This window comes from Vulpes lagopus, chromosome 1 (assembly GCF_018345385.1).
Source record: "Vulpes lagopus strain Blue_001 chromosome 1, ASM1834538v1, whole genome shotgun sequence".
NCBI lineage: Eukaryota > Metazoa > Chordata > Mammalia > Carnivora > Canidae > Vulpes > Vulpes lagopus.
The window spans coordinates 41,288,866-41,308,471 of NC_054824.1; the positions used below are offsets into that span (position 1 = coordinate 41,288,866).

General features: G+C 36.4%; 1 protein-coding gene across 4 annotated transcripts in view; it reads right to left on the reverse strand.

Annotated features, from left to right (window-relative positions):
- ADGRB3 (adhesion G protein-coupled receptor B3) overlaps positions 1–19,606 on the reverse strand; it is a 708,089-nt gene that overhangs the window by 342,166 nt on the left and 346,317 nt on the right. For all 4 annotated transcript variants that reach the window (XM_041773111.1, XM_041773116.1, XM_041773103.1 and 1 more), the window contains 2 exons: positions 11,504–11,572; positions 8,151–8,259 (listed from right to left, as the gene is read on the reverse strand). In XM_041773111.1, the coding sequence (XP_041629045.1) occupies positions 8,151–8,259; positions 11,504–11,572 (178 nt within the window). The remainder of the gene's footprint in view (positions 1–8,150; positions 8,260–11,503; positions 11,573–19,606) is intronic.

The window sequence follows — 19,606 nt, forward strand, 5'->3', positions numbered from 1 at the left end:
ACCTGGTCCCATCTTTCTTGGGCCCGGATCTGCTTTTACAGCAGGAAGAACAAAGCCACCAACTTTTACATAGCCTGGCTAATCATGGAAGTGTGTCCAGGCTTCAAGTAACTTGACTTTTAATTTTTTTTTCTTGGCAGAGTAATGTAAAATTAAAATGGGGAAAGATATTTAATATTTAATACTAAGCTTTAACAAGAAACCTGCTATCATTGCTATTTATCTTGATGCAAAGACTATAATGATAATAAAAGAAAGTACAGAGGACACTTGGCATTCAAAGAAAAAAAATAAAATTCCTTACAGCTAATAACTGCAATATTCTGTATTTTGAGATATTATTAGTTAAAAAATATTACCTTTTTATCTGATATTGTCAACTTTGAATAGTTCCTAAGGAATAGTTATGAGACAGTAGTTAGGGGTGTATCAACATTCATCTATGCCAACTAAATCCTTGGAGATAATTGCATCAAAAAGCCAAGGATGTAATCCAATGAAAGCAGCTAAAGAGTTCAGAAATTTAGATCCTGTTCATTGTGTCTGCACTTTTCCTGGAGAACTTTTAAGTTCACATCAGCAGTCACATAAAATTTTTCTTAATTCTTAGTAACCTAATCTTTATTAGCAATTGATATTAGCCAAAGTATTCATTTTGAAATATTCTCTCTCTTCTACTAATTACACATCACTGATCTTATTCTGCCCTGTTCTGGGATTCTTTTTACCTACTACCTCCAACTATTCTGACTCTGACACCTGCCATGTTTTTATGTTTTGTTTTTCCCCCTCAGCATTGATTTTTATTCTGTAACATATAAACCTTCATCTAGTATGACATCTAAATTTTATTTAAACACAAAATACATTAATCTAGTTTTCGCTGTACCTAGAGATCTCTCCATAGACATATATACAGAATTTTAATTCATATATAATTGACATAAAACATTATATTAGTTTCAGGTATATAATATAATTATTTGATATTTGTATATTATGAAAGGATCACTATGATAAGTCTAGTTAACATCCATTATCACATGTATTTACAATTTTTTTCTTTTTAGTAAGGACATCATCTTACATCTTTTCTCTCTTATTACTGTCCTGGTAGTTGAAAAAAAGAAACCTTTTATGACTTCAAATATCACTTTTACGCAGTTGATTATCAAATATATATGATAAATTTGACTTCTCTACTAAAGCCCAAGACTACACTTCACTTTTTCACTTAAGGGTTACACTTGCATCAAAACATTAATATGTGAGAAAGACTCTTAAATGTTTGTTGAATAAATATAATCATAATTAATACTTTCTTTCTGATACCCTAAGTTATGAAATATTATCATTTCTACATATCTCAAATTCATAGCCATGATTTGGTTTCTATTCTTACTACCACTAATTCAAATCTTCCTTATCTCCATGGATTGTAAAAGGCCTTCCAGTTTCCATGTTTAAATCTTTCTCAATTAAAAAAAATTATATTTCTGCTCTAATATAAAGTCTTACCAAGGATGGCTCTCATCAGGTCAAGATTTGGTAACTCCCTATTGTCTTCAGAATTCAGAACCATCCTACACCATGCCTCAGCATACTTCTCCAATTTTATTTCATTTTTTCTTTACTTCTGCACATACAGGTTTCTATCAAAATAAACCACTTATCTGCTAAACACAATCTCAACTTTGACAACTCTATACTGTTTTTGTTAAAAGACTGTTCTGGAGTGTAACCGTCTCCTTGCCACTCATTCTCTTCATATTGAACTGTCAACAATTCAGTCATCCCTCGAAGTTTACACTAAATGTTTCCTTCTTTGAGAAGTTTTCTAGATCCTAACCACAGAACAACATCTCTTGTAAGGAATCTCTGTGCATTTGGTTTATATGACACACACCAAAGTGTATTTTATTTACTTATATAATTATTTTTTTAAAAAAGATTTTATTTATTTATTTATTTTATGAGAGACACAGAGAGAGAGGCAGAGAGACACAGGCAGAGGGAGAAGTAGGCTCCCTATGGGGAGCCCAATACAGTACTCGATTTCAGGATCCTGGGATCATGACCTGAGCCAAAGTCAGACGCTCAGTCACTGAGCCACCCAGGCACCCCTACTTATCTAATTCTTTTATGTCCACAATATCATTTTGTAGAGAAGATTAGTCATTTATTTTAATGACTTGAATAACAGGAAAGGTTTTGCTTATAGGAAGAGATAATTTTCTTTTGATTTTAATTGAACAGAGTCAGTGGGCTAGCAACACATAAAATATTATCTTCCTTGAATTCAGTTTGATGAATACAATTCAAGTTATAAGTCTGAAACTAAAATACTTAAATTCTAAAGAATGGTCTATTCTTACCAATAAATAAAGTAAATATAAATGCTACTTGAAATTACAGTGGAAAATTGATGGCTAAAACCATAATAAAAACTATAAAACATTCTGTTAAAGGTTTAGACAAATCCTTAGAACAATGGAAATCCATGCACATGCCTCATGGCTCTCGTCATTTAAGATCTCATACATTCTAGTCTGTCTTTGAATGGCAAATCACTGGTTCTCAAATAATGTTCTTTTTTTTCCCCTTTCAGTGTTTCACTTTCCTTGCTTTATGTTATTGCCTCCAAAAAATCTAAATATTTTTGAATCATGAGTCTAATTGTTATCCTTTATTCTACTTTATACTGTAATAAATATTAAAATGGTAAAAGAATGAACAGTTTCAAGAAAGAGAGAATGGTTAGCAAGACACAAGGGACATGAAGGTTGAAATATGGGAGGAGATTTAATTTGACAGTAAGGAGGTTCCAGAAAGCTTTTCTAAGAAGAATTTCAGAGAAGTGATGAGGAAAACACTGGGCTGCAAGGGATTGAAGAGAAAATGTTCACAGAGAAAGAACAGAAAGTAAGTTTAAACAACTCTTCAAAGAATATTCTTGTTGAAGAAAAACAACTTTAACTCATATTAAATAATATTTATAGTCTCCCTGACCTAATTGATAAAAATAATATTTTTAAAAATACATTGAAAAATTCACATCTTTTACTAAAACAAAAACCACTTAACCTGCCCAGCATATTTAGAACATTTAGAAAGCAATTTTGCAATAAACTGAGACATACTGCAAATTGGAATCTCTCTGTACCGTATCAATTTTTCATGTTCATTCATTTATTCAGTAATTATATAAGCTACTTAGTGTTTAGTTTTTAGTAAGTGCTCATTAACTTTCATTTATTATAATTATCATGTGTCTATTTTGAATGTCATATTCATATGTGAATATGAAAAATAAGTATTCTATTTAAGTTCAATCATTTTATAAATGCATTAGCTTGTTTAACATCTTTGTTCATAGAATATTTTTTTTCAAGCTTTGCATTAACTTTTTAAGACCATAAGTCTTTTGAGAAACTGATCAAAGCTATGGACCTTCCCCCTCCAAAAATGAACATGCATGCAATTATACCAAAACATGAACAGATTTTTTTAGCATATAATAACATTTCATTTATCAGAAGCTGATACAATACAGGTAGGGGCATTTTTTAGAAAAAAAGATACTTCAAAACTTTTCATTCAATTTACTTGAAAAAAATCTTTCTAAGATATGTCACTCATTTTCTTGTCATCTTAGTCAAATTATAGGCACTTTTATCTTGAGGAATAAAGGCCATGATTTTTATTTTTTTATTTAATTTTTTTAATTAAAATTTTATTTATTTATTTATTTATTTATTTATGATAGTCACAGAGAGAGAGAGAGAGGCAGAGACATAGGCAGAGGGAGAAGCAGGCTCCATGCACCAGGAGCCCGACGTGGGATTCGATCCCGGGTCTCCAGGATTGCGCTCTGGGCCAAAGGCAGGCACTAAACCACTGCGTCACCCAGGGATCCCAAGGCCATGATTTTTAGATATAAATTGTGATCTTAAGTCTTAGAATCAATGTTCTCAAAGGTTAGCCATGAGTTGGTTGTTCCTACAGAATGGGCTCCATACTCTGCTATATTCTTTCAGTACAGCTTTGTCCCTATTGTTTCAGCATTTCAGCTATTATATTTGCTATATGTGTGTTTTTTACAGCACTATCTCTGCTTCCAACTCATTCTATCTAAACCAGGAACCAAAAAACAGAAATCCTGAAACCATATTTAAAGTTGAAATAAAATAGTCTATCAGTAAGGTTCTGAGACTCTTATTACACTCTATGGTCTTTATAATATTTATTTTTGGCTATCAACTATATCCCATAAAAGTGAGGTGGTAATGCACACAGGCTTTGTGGGAAAAAAAAATTAATCTACTAAAAGACATGATGACCTCTTGTGGTTCTTTACGTAGTCTTAATCCAACACTCCCTGAAGAAAATGAGTATAAAGAATAAGCAAGCTTCCTTTAGTTACCTAATCTCTACTTATTATTCATAAACTGTGTGCATATGTGTGTTTACATGGGCATACATGAGCACACATGTGCACATGCATGCATATGTCTGTGTGTGTGTGTCTGTGTGTGTGTGTGTGTGTATGCTTAGTATAATGAGCTTAATGTTGGTTAATTAATATTTGGACAAAGAATGTAAGACAAATGAATGACAACTCACATATTTCACAATTTGCTACTATAAATTATTCTCTGTGTGTGTCCTTGTCCAAAACTTTGGAAATATCAGCTAAAACAATATAATGTTTTATATACACTAGCACCAAATTGTATAAATAGTAATTATTATTTATATTATCTAATTTGATACCAGTAGATTGTGATGATTAATTACATGTGTCAATTTGACTAGGCTAAGGGTTGCCCAGATAACTGGTAAAACATTATTTCAGGGTGTATCTATAAGGATATTACTGGAAGACATTAGCCCATGAATCAGTTAAACTAAGTAAATAAGATCTCCCTCACTGATGCAAGTGGGCATGATCTGAGAGCCAAATAAAACACAAAGGCAAAGGGCACATTTGCTCTCTCCTTGAGTTGGGGCATTCATCTCCTGCCCTCAGACATTGGTGCTTCTCGTTCTCAGGCCTTCAGGTTTAGACTGGGAACTACTTGATCAGCTTTCCTGGACGCTAGCTTAGAGACAACAGATGGTGGGTCTTCTCAGCTTCCATAATTTCATGAGCCAATATTCCAAAATAAATCTCTTCCTATATATCTACTTATGTCTTATTGGTTCTGTTTCTCTAGAGAACCTAATATATTGATATACTTTGGAAAAGTCCAAAATATTATCGAGAATAACCTAATCTACTTCTAGACATTAAACTGTAAGTCAGTCTCTGGGCTAGTATTAGAAGGAAATCAACAATAAATAAAATCTCTTTTAGGTTTTACAATAATGTTTGGGATATTCATTCACAGAATATAACCTTTTTAAAAAACAAAATTATTTATACATAAGTGATCAGAAGGCCAAATCACACTGTCTTTACACAAGACTGAAAACAGTATAGACAATGCTGGCTTTATTTGCAGCACTAAACTGCCTTGAGTTACTATATCTAATATACTTCTTAAAGTTTAGCGATGATAAAGGAAGTAGGCAAACCTAGAAAACAGAATCTTAATGCAAAAAATGCACGAAGTTTTCAAATACGTAATTTTAGTAAATCAAAAGAAAGATAAAGAGTAATAAATGTTCATAATTTATGGGATTTTCATAGTAAATTATACTAGACTATAGAGGATTTTATTACTGTTATTCAAACAATGTACTTAAGTCTAAATTTAAGTTTACTAGACTCTGAGATTGACATTTCTTTTTTTACAGTTTTTTTCCAAACTGAATAAATGCCATGTATCAATATGATACTTTTTTAAAAGATTTTTTCATTATTTATTTATGAGAGAGAGAGAGCATGGGGGGGGCGGGGCAGAGGGAGACGGAGAGAGAGCCTTAAGCAGACTCAGTGCTGAACATGGAGACAGACGTGGGGCTCAATCTCACAACCCTGAGATCAAGACCTGAGTAGAAACCAGGAGTTGGACACTCAACTGACTGTGCCACCTGGGCACCCTTCAATCTGATACTTTTGATTAGCAATGGCTTTATAATTAGATGTTAACATTTACAAAAAAGAATCAAAGAAACAATACCTCTGTGTGTTTTCCCCTTAGTCTTCCTTGTAAATTATTTTGTGAATGGACTAATCTGGCACAGCAGCCTTCGTGGGTCCTCCTCACCATAGAAGTCATAAGGTAAAGCCCTTCAGAGAGTTGTTCCAGCTTGAATGACCAGCATCCCAAGGATCTCTCTAGGTTCTTCCTTCCCTGAGCTGGAAAATGCATAGCCCAATATACTATCCCTTTTTCTACAGAGTTGATCTTACTTCTCTTTGCCTAGCCATTTTTAGAATGGACATTTAATTTGGATTTTCTCTGATTTCTGAGTTTATTCCTTGACAAAGATACTATTTTTGGTCACCTTTTCTTCTCATCACTCATTGCTTAGAGCAAGAGACAGTTCACTCCATTTCTGAACCAGCACAAGCTGCTAAACGCCCACTCAAAGGGAAAGTCTGGGCCTTTAAACTTCCTCAGAAGGTGGATTAAAACATAAATCTAACTGGAAGGTCTTATGCTGCATGAAGATAGTAGAGTGGCATGGAAATGCCCCCATTTAAGAACTGTACTGCATAGATCTTCCTCAACTAAAGAATATTATCAGCAATCAGTTATTACCCATTGCAGTTTGAGGTCATTCTGATGGAAGATATCTTAGGATCAATCACATGGGTTCCTTTAGGACTCGAATACCTTCAGAAGAAGCCAAGCATAAAGTGAACCAGCAGAAGTCTTAATCATTTATCTATATCTATATCTGTCATATATCCCATATATCCCATGTTTGTGTGTTCTGTACTAGTTGAATGCCTCTAGTCAAACACTCCACCAAGTTAGGTTTCTTGCTGATACAGAAATTAAAGCTTAAACATGCTATGAATATAAATCTGAGGCAAGCCATGTTTCTCTATAGTTCAGTGGTCTTCAGGGGAAGACTACTCAGGCATGACAAATGACAGAAAACTTGAATCACAGCAACATTTGAGAAGAAACTTTTAAAGAAATGAGAAAACTGTAAATCTATATCAACTCAAGGGGATCCTTGAGCGGCTCAGCAGTTTAGCGCCTGCCTTGGGCCCAGGGCATGATCCTGGAGTCCCAGGATCAAGTCCCACATCGGGCTCCCTGCATGGAGCCTGCTTCTCCCTCTGCCTGTGTTTCTGCCTCTCTCTCTCTCTCTTCCTCTTTCTCTCTCTCTGTCTCTCATGAATGAATAAATTTATTTTTTTAAGTCTTAAAAACTATATCAACTCAATACATCAATATTTAAGGAGACTATTTCTTTGCTCTTGCCATGTTTTTTTACTACAAAGAGTAATCTGCCATTTGGTTAACATTACTGCTGTTGGCTCAATGTGATTGTGGCACCGTTAAAGTGTGTGTAGGTTTTGCTTCTCTGTGTAATTCCTCCATATTAGAGACAGCTTTAAAGCCAACTAAAGGAAGAAATATACTAGACATAAAGTCTTCACTTTCTGTACTCTGACAATACAGAATCCACCACAGAGGGCTCAGAGGAATCCACTGTGCCCTGGAAGTTACTCAGGAAAACTGCACCAGCAGCAATAGCACCATGACCATGACCCTTACAGCTATTCTGAAACATTCTACAACCTATGCTGATTCAGCACATCTTTGGGACACCTACCCAGAAACTAACTTGGCATCCTCATGAATAATATATGGAACATGAAGACTTATTTAAAAAAACACACACAAAATTATTTATTACATATTTTCAACATTAGGTCAGATAGCAATGAACATTTGGCAAATGGAAAAAGCAGTGCATATTCTCCTTTACATATACATGTGCAGACATAGGGGAGATAAACACTAGGAATCCATACAAATGCATGTATGTATGTGTGTTTGTGTGTGTGTGTAATGTATATGTGATTGGGCCTATTTAAAAATCAGACACGAATTATCCATAATACATTACTTACATATGCTTGAGGATGAGCAATGACTATTACACTTAGAAATGTATGGCGAAGATACTTGCAATTTTTTTTTAACTCAGTATGATTTGGAGAAAAAAATCCCATTTCTTACCTACATTTCCAGTCATTAAGTATGAATTCTGAAAGTCCATCATCCCTATTCCAACAATGTGTATAAAATCTTCAATCACCTGCATTAACTCTATTGAGCCAGGATAAATCTACAAAAACAAGCAAAAATTAGAAGGAATGAAAAGCCTATATGATAGAATATATAACTGGAATAACAAAAACTACATAATGAGGTCACAAATGAGCTCAGATTTCTGTGAAGACATTTCTGCAACTGGCAGCAGTTGTATCTTTGAACCAACAGTTGAGAATGATACCAGGTGTCATACAGCAAGAACTCTGAAGGTGAAATGTTGCAGTGATTAATCCTCCATAAATCTAAGGAAACTAAAAATATCTAACAGATTGTATACTTGAAATTGCCCATCTTTACTTTTTATAGGATCCTTCCCTCACTTAAATAACAGTACAAACACTGAAATTTGGGGGCTTTTTATAATTTTTACTTACCTATATAATGGCCACTGGAAAATAAAACCACATTAATTGTCATCATGAAGATACTTACAAACTATTAAGTTCACCACAAAGTAACTTTTGTATCTTAGGAGAAACTTTTACTTTTATAACTGTAATAGCTATTGAATGAATAATACTTTTAGCAACAATTTTAGGATCATGACAATAGTGTGGGTGCTTCACATGTACATATACACAGCAGATCCAAGACCATGCCACCTCACACACTGCAAACAGAGGAGTTTTTGCTTAAAGACAACCTGATATTGGCTATAGTTCATAGTGTGTGGGAAGTGAAGGCCATTTAGAAGGTCATATGAGTGTTGCTATGTGTAACCTATAATGCTTCTAAAGTCAGACTGCATTATATAACTACATTAAAGCAGAAAGTCTTTTGAAGTTAGGTTCATTTCTTTTAGCCATTCAGCCCTACTGCCCCTTGTAGCCATTTAAAAAATTAAGTAGATTACAATTGTAGTGGCTTTATCTTTACAAAGGCTAGTGCATAGGGGAAGAGACAATCTCATCAGCAGAAAAGTACACAATCAGAGCTGGAAGGGAACCAGAATAAGAGGGAGACATGTTAGGCAGGGCAGACAGCAGGTGCAATGTGTCAAGTTTACAGGAGATTGTGGCTGTGCCCTGCTAAAATTAAGACCCTGAGAATGCATAATATAGTTACATAAATTTGAAGACATGAATAATGGCTATTATATTCAGTGATGTGTGGCATGGACACCTGTAAATTTTTTAATTTGAGGAAAATTTGGGGAGAGATGTTATTTCTTACCTAGTTTCCAGTCATTAGATATGAATTCTGAGAGTTCATCATCACCATTCCAAAAATCTGCATGAAATTTCCAACAGCTCCAAGCTTTCTGCTACTGCTGTATTTTTTTCTACTGTTTTTGTGTAGGTGTATATGAGTATGTGTCGTGTAAGGGTAAATACGAATTAAAACTAAGAGGCTTAATTCTCTCTGCTGAAAATGAGAGACTCCTTCTCCCAGCCCCACATCTTTCACCCTTTTTCTTAAAGCATTTACTTTTGAAAGCTAGTAATTGTTCTTTCTCTGTCTCTGTGCAATGTATGTAAATCTTTTTAAAAAGCTAAGTAGACTCTCCCCAGCTTAAAGACCCAGAGATGCCTTTCAGAGAGAGAAAGAGGTAATAACAAGGGGAACAGGGCCTTGATCTCTCATTTTCTATGGGAGGAGTGCTAACTTCAGCAGGCACCTTGCTCTAAGTTGCAAAACTACCTTCATGAAGATAGAAATCACTTTTTTTTAAATAAAGCCAGTTAACTAACAACTGGTCACCCCATTGCCAGGTGAATTTAAGATGAACTCTGTGTGGCAAATGGGGTTCACCCTTTGTGCCACAAACTGGGAGACTCCTTTACCATGTGGCTGCATTTATAACAAAATCTTTTAGTAAAAGCTACAAAATAGTTGTTTATTTTTTTAACTTTGAGTAGTCATCTTTATTTATATCCAAGTAGTTATCTTTAAAAAGCCATTAAGGACTATCAGTACTGAAAAATATTTAGAAGATAAGAATATAGCTAACTCAAAATCACAAATAAATAGATGGATTAGGGATTCAGGATTTTCCATTGACAAGAAGTTGTACCACTACTCACTGTTCATTCAAGTTGGGACCTCACAGAAAATAATACCATCTGATGAACTACAGTCTTGTTTTAAAAAGAGTATTATACATTTGTTCTAAATATATCCATAATTAATAGTCTCCTGCATTCTGGAAAGATGTACTTAGCCTCTGCAGCTGTATTCTAGGGAAAGACACAATTTCCTTACAGTGAATGAATGAGGCTCTCCTCTAGAAAAAAGCCAAGGACAAATATATAATTCAAGCTAGCAGAAAAAGATAGATTTAGGGTCTTACACTAAGGAGTGAGTGATCTTTTCTTCTTGCTATGGCCAGAAGCACAGAATTTGTACCTTATAATGAGGTAGATCCACACTGGACTATTTTTAGATCTCCAGCATAACAGGAATAAAGGGCATGCTTTGCTCCTGAAGGCCGAGAACATGATTATAAGGGGAAAAGGGACAGATAGTTCATTTAAACCTCAGAAAATATTCTTATTTTCAAGATTGTATTGTTCTCCTGGAATTAGCAATGGTCAAGTAGAAAACTTAAATAATTTTAATACACAGTTAAATTAAATTTCCACAGGATTTTTAAAAGCATGCTTATTCTCCCTTTCTTAGACTTTAACCCTCTTTTTCTGTAATTAAAAAAAAGTGTTATTAACCATACTTATGTCAGTATAGCATAAATTGCAGTGAAAGGTATTTTAAAACAATAATTAAATCAACAAGGGCACCTGCTATACTGGTCATGTAGACCAGAAAGAGAAAAAAAAGCAGAATTCAAATTTTCTTATGAGAACTCTTTTTTACAACTCTTGGCTTTGAATCCAAATGCACATCTGCATATGTGATCCAGATTATACATAGTGTGGTAGTAAATGCAAATGATTTTACTTGTTATCACCCCACAGTTAGGTTTGTAATATGTGCTTTTGGATTTGTTGTTTCTACCATAGTCTGTAGGCAGGAAAGAAAACTGGTTGGTAAGGCATATAGTTACTATATATTGATACCTCAAAGTTATGAATTACTTAAACCTGTTTAGTTTTTTCACATTTATAATATCTTTCAGTCCACTGATCGTGAGGATAAAAGAGATCACTTATTTTCTCTAAAATTAGTATAACATAATCTAGGATGACTTTTCAAAGTCTCCTTTTATGTTCTTGAAACAGTAAAGCCATTAATTTTTCACAGATTTTTTAAGACTTACTTAGCCAATTTCATTTTAAGTATTGAAGCAGCTCCAATCTTACCTGTTGTGCATCCTCCCATTTTTCCTTGTTTTCTTCATCTAGAAGGTTGCTAACTATTTGAAAGAAGTTCTGCAAATTAAATTAGATAAAAGACTTAATGTTACATGAGGGGATATACTTTTCAAAAACATTCATTTGAACTGATTGTGTGGTAATGGTATAAACAGTTTGCCATATTGCTTTCTGATCCTAAAATATTATTCTAGAAGATATCTGAGGGCCCTCTCTCAGCACCATACTTCTGGGATTTCTCTATACCTTCACATATATACCTCAGAAAACATCAGAATAGGTAAAATACTTATGTTTACTTACAATTATAGGTTTCATTATAGTCTCTATATTGTGTTCTGTTACACTATCTTATAATTATTCCTTACAAATAAGTTTTCTTCCTTGAATACTGAAAATCCCTTGTATATGTCTAATTACAAGTTATCCAGTTAATTATGAACCATGATTGCCAGTTACACTGCTGTTCTGAAGAACACTGTAGTGAAGACACAGACTGTGGGTAAGGATGCGGCATGTGACAGACTTCCTCAGTTGGATCCTGGGACTGTACTTCCTGGCTATTATTTTTCTTTAACTTTTCCAACTACCTATTGCAAAGATGACATGGGCTTTTCCAAGTACCTGACATATAGCACATGGTAAGTGCTCAATAAATCCTAGCTATTTCAAATAATTATTCTTTTTTAAAATATTTTATTTATTTCTTTGAGAAAGAAGGTGAGCAGGAGAGCATGAGCAGGATCAGGGGCAGAGGGGGAAGCAGACTCCCCACTGAGGAAGGGAGCCCAATGTGGGGCTGGATCCCAGTACTCTGGGTCATGACTTGAGATGAAGACCGATGCTTAACCCACTGAACCACCCAGGTGCCCCTCAAATAATTATTCTTTATTCTGTCTTTTGCCAGCCAGCCAAAATGGAGAGGGATGAATAGACATAGTAGCATGTCCTTATTCAAGTGCCAAATCCTCATCCTCATCCTTATGGCCTAATTGCTCAAGATCTATTGGCTTTAGTGTTTGGTTTTCCCTTTCTGTGCAAATAGGTGTGTTTGGGCACTCATGTTTCCTTTCCCACCTACACAGGGAAGACACTCAGTTCTGTTCATCCACGCAACCTCCCATTTCACACACGAGGGGTCTTTACCAGACAGAGACCTTCTTGTCCTCCCATACTAAACTGTGTCTTCAAAACGCAGGAGCCAGGAGAAGAGACCAGAGTGCCATTTGCTCAGAGTGCCTGTTGAAAACTAATAGTGACTGGGGGTCACAGGTGACCTGGGAAGTGCAAAGTGAAGCCATGGCATTTATCTTAAGCTACATGGACAGGGGTCCCTTGGTGTGTCCTCAAAGCCCATCTCTTCGGCTTGGTTTGTAAGTAATGTACCAGGAGCACTGCCTCCTACTGATACATCAACTCAGGACAGGAGCTCCCTGAGGGAAAAATAATCACATCTTTTTAGACGCATCAGCCTTCCTCCCTATCTAGCTTTTCAAAAAAAGGTCTTATTTGGGGCATCTGGGTGGCTCAGTGGTTGAGCGTCTGCCTTTGGCTCAGGTCATGATCCTGGGATTAAGTCCCACATCAGGTTCCCCACAGGGAGCCTACTTCTCCCACTGCCTATATCTCTGCCTCTCTGTGTCTCTCATGAATAAATAAATAAAATCTTTAATAATTAAAAAAAAGTATCTTTATTCAAATTCCAAAGAAAGTCACCTGGGTGAAGAAAAACAAAGCTCCTCCATTTTCTCTTCTCTTGTGTTTTGAAGCTGTGAATATCTATATTTAATTGCCCTATTTGTACTATTTATTTTAATAATTCCTGGTAATCACATGGTTGAAACATGTTTCAAGTCACAGCCTTTGTAAAAGTCACAGAATATTTTCTGCAACTCTTGAAAAAAACTGCAAGTCCTTTTTAGACCTGTTTTCAGTTGGTTTAACCTTTTCGTACTACCAGCCATTTTTTCCACTTAAAATTTCCTGGTTGGAGTGATAACATTTTAATGGCTTAGTCCATTGAGCTGTAATTCTACCTATGAGCAGAAAGAATTAACCTTCAGAGTTCTCCAATTGCCTATGGCTGGTTAACTCAGTAGGGGACATGGTGTTAATGAGGCAAAAGTTGCAGATTTCATCCTCCTACATGCCAGTTAGCTGTGCTGAGGTCCATGACCGTGGTCTGCATCCTAACCCCTGCCAGCTTTCATACAAATGCATGCCTCCACTAACAAGAGACACCAAGAGAATGAGAAGCAATTTGTGCAAATGCATCTCTGTTTCTGAGAAAACATTTCACAAAGCATGTTTTACCAATAGTGGGTCAGTGACTCTGCACTATACATGACGGCCAGAGAGCACACACAATTCCTTGATCAAAGTGATACATTCAGAGTTCAATTTTTCTCCTTAAATTGCCAATGGGCATATACAAAAAACATAAATTACTAAAATATACATTCAACTAAGCAAACAGAGAGTATAAGAAATGTTCTTGTATCACCTTCCAAGGCAATAAGTCAGACTTTACTAAACCAGGGTTGGGAAGTAGTACAGAATAAAATTCTTCCTTGTCCCTGTCGATTGGAGTGGGAATGATCTGCTCTAAGACCATGCAGGCCACAGTGAGCTAAGGCTGAAATTCCAGTGAGGGAGAGGGCAGCACTTATGGGGAGACTGTCTTCCTTATTCATCAGCATATCCTCAGTACACACAATCCCTTGTCCTTGGCAGGTATTTAATAGAGTCCTAACTTAAAGGAAATAATGAAGTCACACAGCCACTACACAGCACTCTCGAATAAAACTCAAGCCCCATTCTTTTGAGCTGACCCTGCTCTCATCCCTGTACCAATTCACTTTGACATTTGCTCAAAGATCAGACTGAGAACAGAGTAGAATCAAACAGAGTAGTATTTTTTTTGAGAAAGGGACATATAACATTTTAGGCCACTTGATTGAATTTTTGAGGAAAGTATGAAGCAACTTCCATGGCAGCAGATGCACTGCTCCCTAGAGTTCTTCAGGAACTCTGCTAATTCTGGTAGTATCTCTCTTTTGATGACTTATGGGTCAGGTCACTTATGTCAGCCCCTGAGTTGCAACTGTCAAGAAGCTTTTGTTTTTTGTTTTTATCAGTCCTGATCTCTGTGACCTAGACTGCTCTGAAAAATTATATCCTTGGTCAAGTCTGAGTTTAGCACTGGAACAGGGCAGACCTGGTTTAAAATTTCCCCAATATTCATTAACTGTGTGGTTCTAGGCTAACGTTACTCACCTATGCCTTCCTTCTCTAACCCGTAAGATAGAAATGGTAGATAATTGCTGCCTACCAGAGCCATTGTGAAGCTTAGGGCTAATTCTTAGCACAGTATCTGACACGTGGTAAGTGCTCAATATATGGTGGCTTTATGATTTTATTCCCTTCATATTATCTTTTTTATGACCGGTGGCATGATTTGTATTTATGGTCACATTATGGTGAATATGTGCCTATAATGCTGCTATAGACTTTCACAGCCAGGGGTTCACTCTCCTTCCTCTTTTATTGCCTCTTCCTCTCTAAGCAGTATGTAGGGCACAGAGCTTATTCACCACTAACTTCAGGACCTGTCATTTGTTGAGGAGACAATTGTCCTTCCTAAGAAATGTACTCTGCTGGGAGGGTTTTCAATGTGGTTATTATTGGACACCTATTAGGTGAGAGGCATTACACAAACATTTGTTGGACACAAAGGTCAGAGGGTATGACTCTTCACTTATTCTTTGTAGGAAGTATTATGAGATTCCGTGTAGTAAATGTTATAAAGAAAAGCCATAAGTGTTTCTGCCACATTTAGCCATATGAGACTAAAAGGCCACTCTATTTTATGCGAACTGGTAACTAATTATTTGTTTTACATCTGACTGGCTTCTGCTTGATAAATTTCTCACATACTATATAAAATTTTCTATAAATATACTAAAGAATATCTGAACATTTAGCTTTTACTAAATTCCTTGTGGGAACAGAGCTGTAGATGAAGCTAGTGATTTGAGATATTCGAGCTCCAGGAAAGAGCTGAGCTCTTCCTCTTAACCCATCAGCAAGATGTTTGGGCACTGAGAGACAAAGAAAAGCCCTAAGGAATAGATTTAATAATGTAGAACTAAAAGTTGTAAGGGATCATGATAGTCTTTAAGGAATCATGATGATCCTGACTAGAAACACAGGAGGACCATAAAAAGGCATTAAGGCTAAACAAAGAGGCAGGGACAAGCCATTAGGATAAGGATGCACAGACCAGGACAGGCCATTGATTCCCCAGTCTGTACAGCATTTGAGAGCTGCAAGGCCATGCATGATCTAGCCCCTTCTTATTGCTCCAATTCTATCTTAAGCTATCCTGCCCCAGTCTATATTGCAGGTTCATCAGACTTCTCCATTCATCCCACTCTTCTGTTTAGCCTCTGGACCTATAAAATGATGTTACCTTTCTTTGTTCTACTTCCTGTTCTTTACTCAAATAACTCTTTCTTATTCTTCACATCTACATTTACATGCAACTCCCTCAAGAGAACCTTATCAGATCACCACCACAACAATCCTAAGTTTACAGGGTCTGCATATCCTGATTTTAATCAGTGAACATTGTTATTTTTCATTTACCAATATCTCATCATTTAAAATTGACAAAAAAGAAAAATCCATGGACAAAGGAAACTTTCAGTTCACAGAAGTAATCAACCATAAAAATATGATGTAGAGGAAGTGGTTATATAAGGGGCTCTTGTGCTCTCTCCTGATAGTTGGTTTCCCCCAAGACAGGATGAATTAATATGCATCTCTGGCTCCACTCCATCTCTACATCCCTGCATAAGCAACTCATCAAAACTACCATGCCGTGATTCAAGGATGAACAATTGCACTTTACCCTAACATAAAAGAAAAGATAGTGATGCAGGCAGCCACCCAGCTGTATAGCGTCCACTTAAAAGGTGACAAACATGCTGACTTATAGTTGAATTGTATAGGCTTCTTTTCAATTATATCATCATTTTTAAAATTATGATATACTTGTATGATGGTCAGTTTAGGGCCAGTTTTCCCTCTACCATCCTATAATCTGGTTTTGTTCAACCTTATGCCCTAGTATAGCATAACGCAAGGAAAATGTAAATACTCAGATATTTCAAAGTGATTAACTACATGCCTACTGTGCAGAAGACAATGGGCTAGGCACTGAAAGAATTTTTTAAAAAATCAATAAATGGCCTCCACTTAATTATCTGCCTCCTTTCAAATTCAATACCCTCTTCAGCCATATATCAATGCCAGCAGGATCCTCACTATGTCCAGGAGAGGAGATTACTTTTACAGATAAGAAAATTGACTATGTTGAATGAATATGAGATCAAATCCTTCCTATTTAAAATGGCATACTGAAGTCTTGAGGTCACCCTAAGCATAGACACATATTTCTTGGAATAGAAGTTGTAGGGCTTAAATAATGGATTGTAAGCAGCTGTGGATATTTGACTCTGGTCCTCAGGTTTAAATCCAGCAACAACTAATAAAGAAGGCCTCCTCTTCCAAAAACACAGCTCACTCTTTGGCAAACACAGCAAGCCCTCCCTCCTACTATAATTACCACTGTCCCACCCCTGGCAGAATAAATTTGGTCATAGAATTGACACTTTGTTTAACAAAAGAGCAGCATAACGAAAGTTATAAAAATATAACCAAGTCAGCAAAGCATCATGGGCTTTGGCAAGGAAGAAGACTGGAGAAAGGAACATCAGTAGGTAAGTTTTTCAATAGCTCAAAAGAGCAATTACGAAGACACAAAGGAGAACAGTGGATATGAGAATGTGAAGGTGAGGGAAGACATGGAAAATACTACAGAAGCATGAATGTATCCATCTATCTATCTATTGCACACCTGTTAAGTACCTGGTAGTGTTGTAAGTGCTGAGAATACCACAGTGAATAAGGAAGACACAGGAGGGTTCCTACTCTCATGGAGCCTACACTGTAGTGGATAAATAGAAAGCAATAAATAAGCAAATAAATAAGATGATTTCAGGTCATGATACAAAAGAAAAAAAACAGTTTATGGGAAAAGACTGATGGTTTGGGGAGGAATGTGTGCACATTTATGCAAGACTGCTCTGGGTTGAATGTTCAGCAGGAAACATCTTTCTAATGAGGTGACATTTAAGCAGAGAACAGAATGGAAAGAAAGAGGCAGCTGTGGAAAGACCTGAGGAAGAGAGTTCCAGGAAAAATGGGAAGAAAAAGTACAATTTCCCAGGGTAAAGGGGATGGTATAGATAAGTTTTTAAAAAAATTGAGAGAAAGCCAGGGTAGCTGTAGTGGTCTAAAACAGGGAGTGGATGTGGAGGAGGAGAGAATATGAACACAGGGTAGGAAAGATAGGCAAGAGGTCAGATAAAGGGCTTTGATCCCAGGCTATAGTTATATGGCATGAGTTTCATTAGAAATAAAAGATCTGCCTCTGGCTGCTAAATGGAAAACAAAGTGCAGAAGAGTGAGAGGGAAAACAAGGAGGTCAGAAAGTAGTCTGTCTTGCTTATTGAAGCCGGAGATGATGGTAGCTTGGTTTAGGGAAACAATATGACATGGTGACAGATTGCACAGAAGAGAGAGTACAGCTTCAAAGATCAGTCTTTGGCTCCCAGCTCAGGCAATTTAGAATGATGATGTAGTTAGCTATGCTAAATACCAAAGAGGAAATAGCAGTGTTGCAAAAGAAGACAGTTTCATTTTGTTCAGTCTGAGGATGAAGAGTGCATACTATATCTAAGAGAAGAGGCCCAGCAGGCCATTTTAACTACAGGTTGCAAGCTTAAAAGGTGAACATTTGTGAATCATTAGTTCTAGTTGAAAACTGGAGGGCAGCCCTGGTGGTGCAGCGGTTTAGCGCTGCCTGCAGTCCAGGGTGTGATCCTGGGGACCCAGGATCAGTCCCACATGGAGCCTGCTTCTCCCTCTGCCTGTGTCTCAGCCTCTCTCTCTCTCTCTCTCTCGGTGTTTCTCATGAATAAATAAATAAAATCTTATAAAAAAAGAAAACTGGAGCCTTTTGGGGGGTTAAAAAAAGAAAATTCAGAAATAGAGCTGAATGGGATGAAGTCAAAGTTAAAGCACTGGTGACAGACTAGATAGGAAGAGGAATAAGTAAGAGAGATGGGAGATAAGAAGGTAGGAAGAGAAACAGGATTAAAAGGTACCAGAATAACATTAATTCAGAAACAAAACACTCCACTAGGGAGATTAATCAAGAGGAGGTAGACAAAGCATTTAACAAACGTAAAAACCCAAAGAGGATTCAAGGTGTAGTACAGTAAATCTCATGTATTTTTTCAGCCTCTAGGCACTTGGCCAACGACATATGCATGTGGAATATACAAAACCATGAACACACCCAGATTACAGATGAAGACATAGATGACATATGTTCAACCTCCTCTGATCTGGCTGTGACTCTACTTCTTAGTCTTCTATTCAAAGAAGCATACAGAAGTGAAATTGAGAAATATCACTATACAGATAATCTTGGGTTTGTCCTAAAGTATTTTTTTAAACTAACCACCCCTAAAGAATACCTGAACTTAATTTTTTTATAAGAAGTGAACAGACAAAATACTTCACAACAAATTAAGACATAGAATCATGATACTGTGGTTTAAATCTTTTATCTAATATATCTACCCAAACAGCACATGAACTAGCCATTGGCAATGAGAAACTATCAAGGTTCAGGAGGTCAGGAAACTATAATCCAGGATTCCCCCCTGGCAGGTTCTGGGACAAAGATATATAGGGAAGGTTTTTTCTTCTTCATCTGATCACAAATCTCACAGAAACTCTGACTCATTTTGAGAACTACATCAGAACATCATTCTGGGAACACTGGCTGTCCTTCACACTAATCTCATTGCTCTGCCATGATGTAAGACAATTTGACCTGTAGACTTTCTGAATTGCTCAGATGGGCAATTTTTTACTCAATGCTACCAGTCTGCCAGGCTAAATTCAGGACCAAGGGCTCTAGCAGAAGGTAGCAAAGAGGGTGTGCTTTGAGGTGCA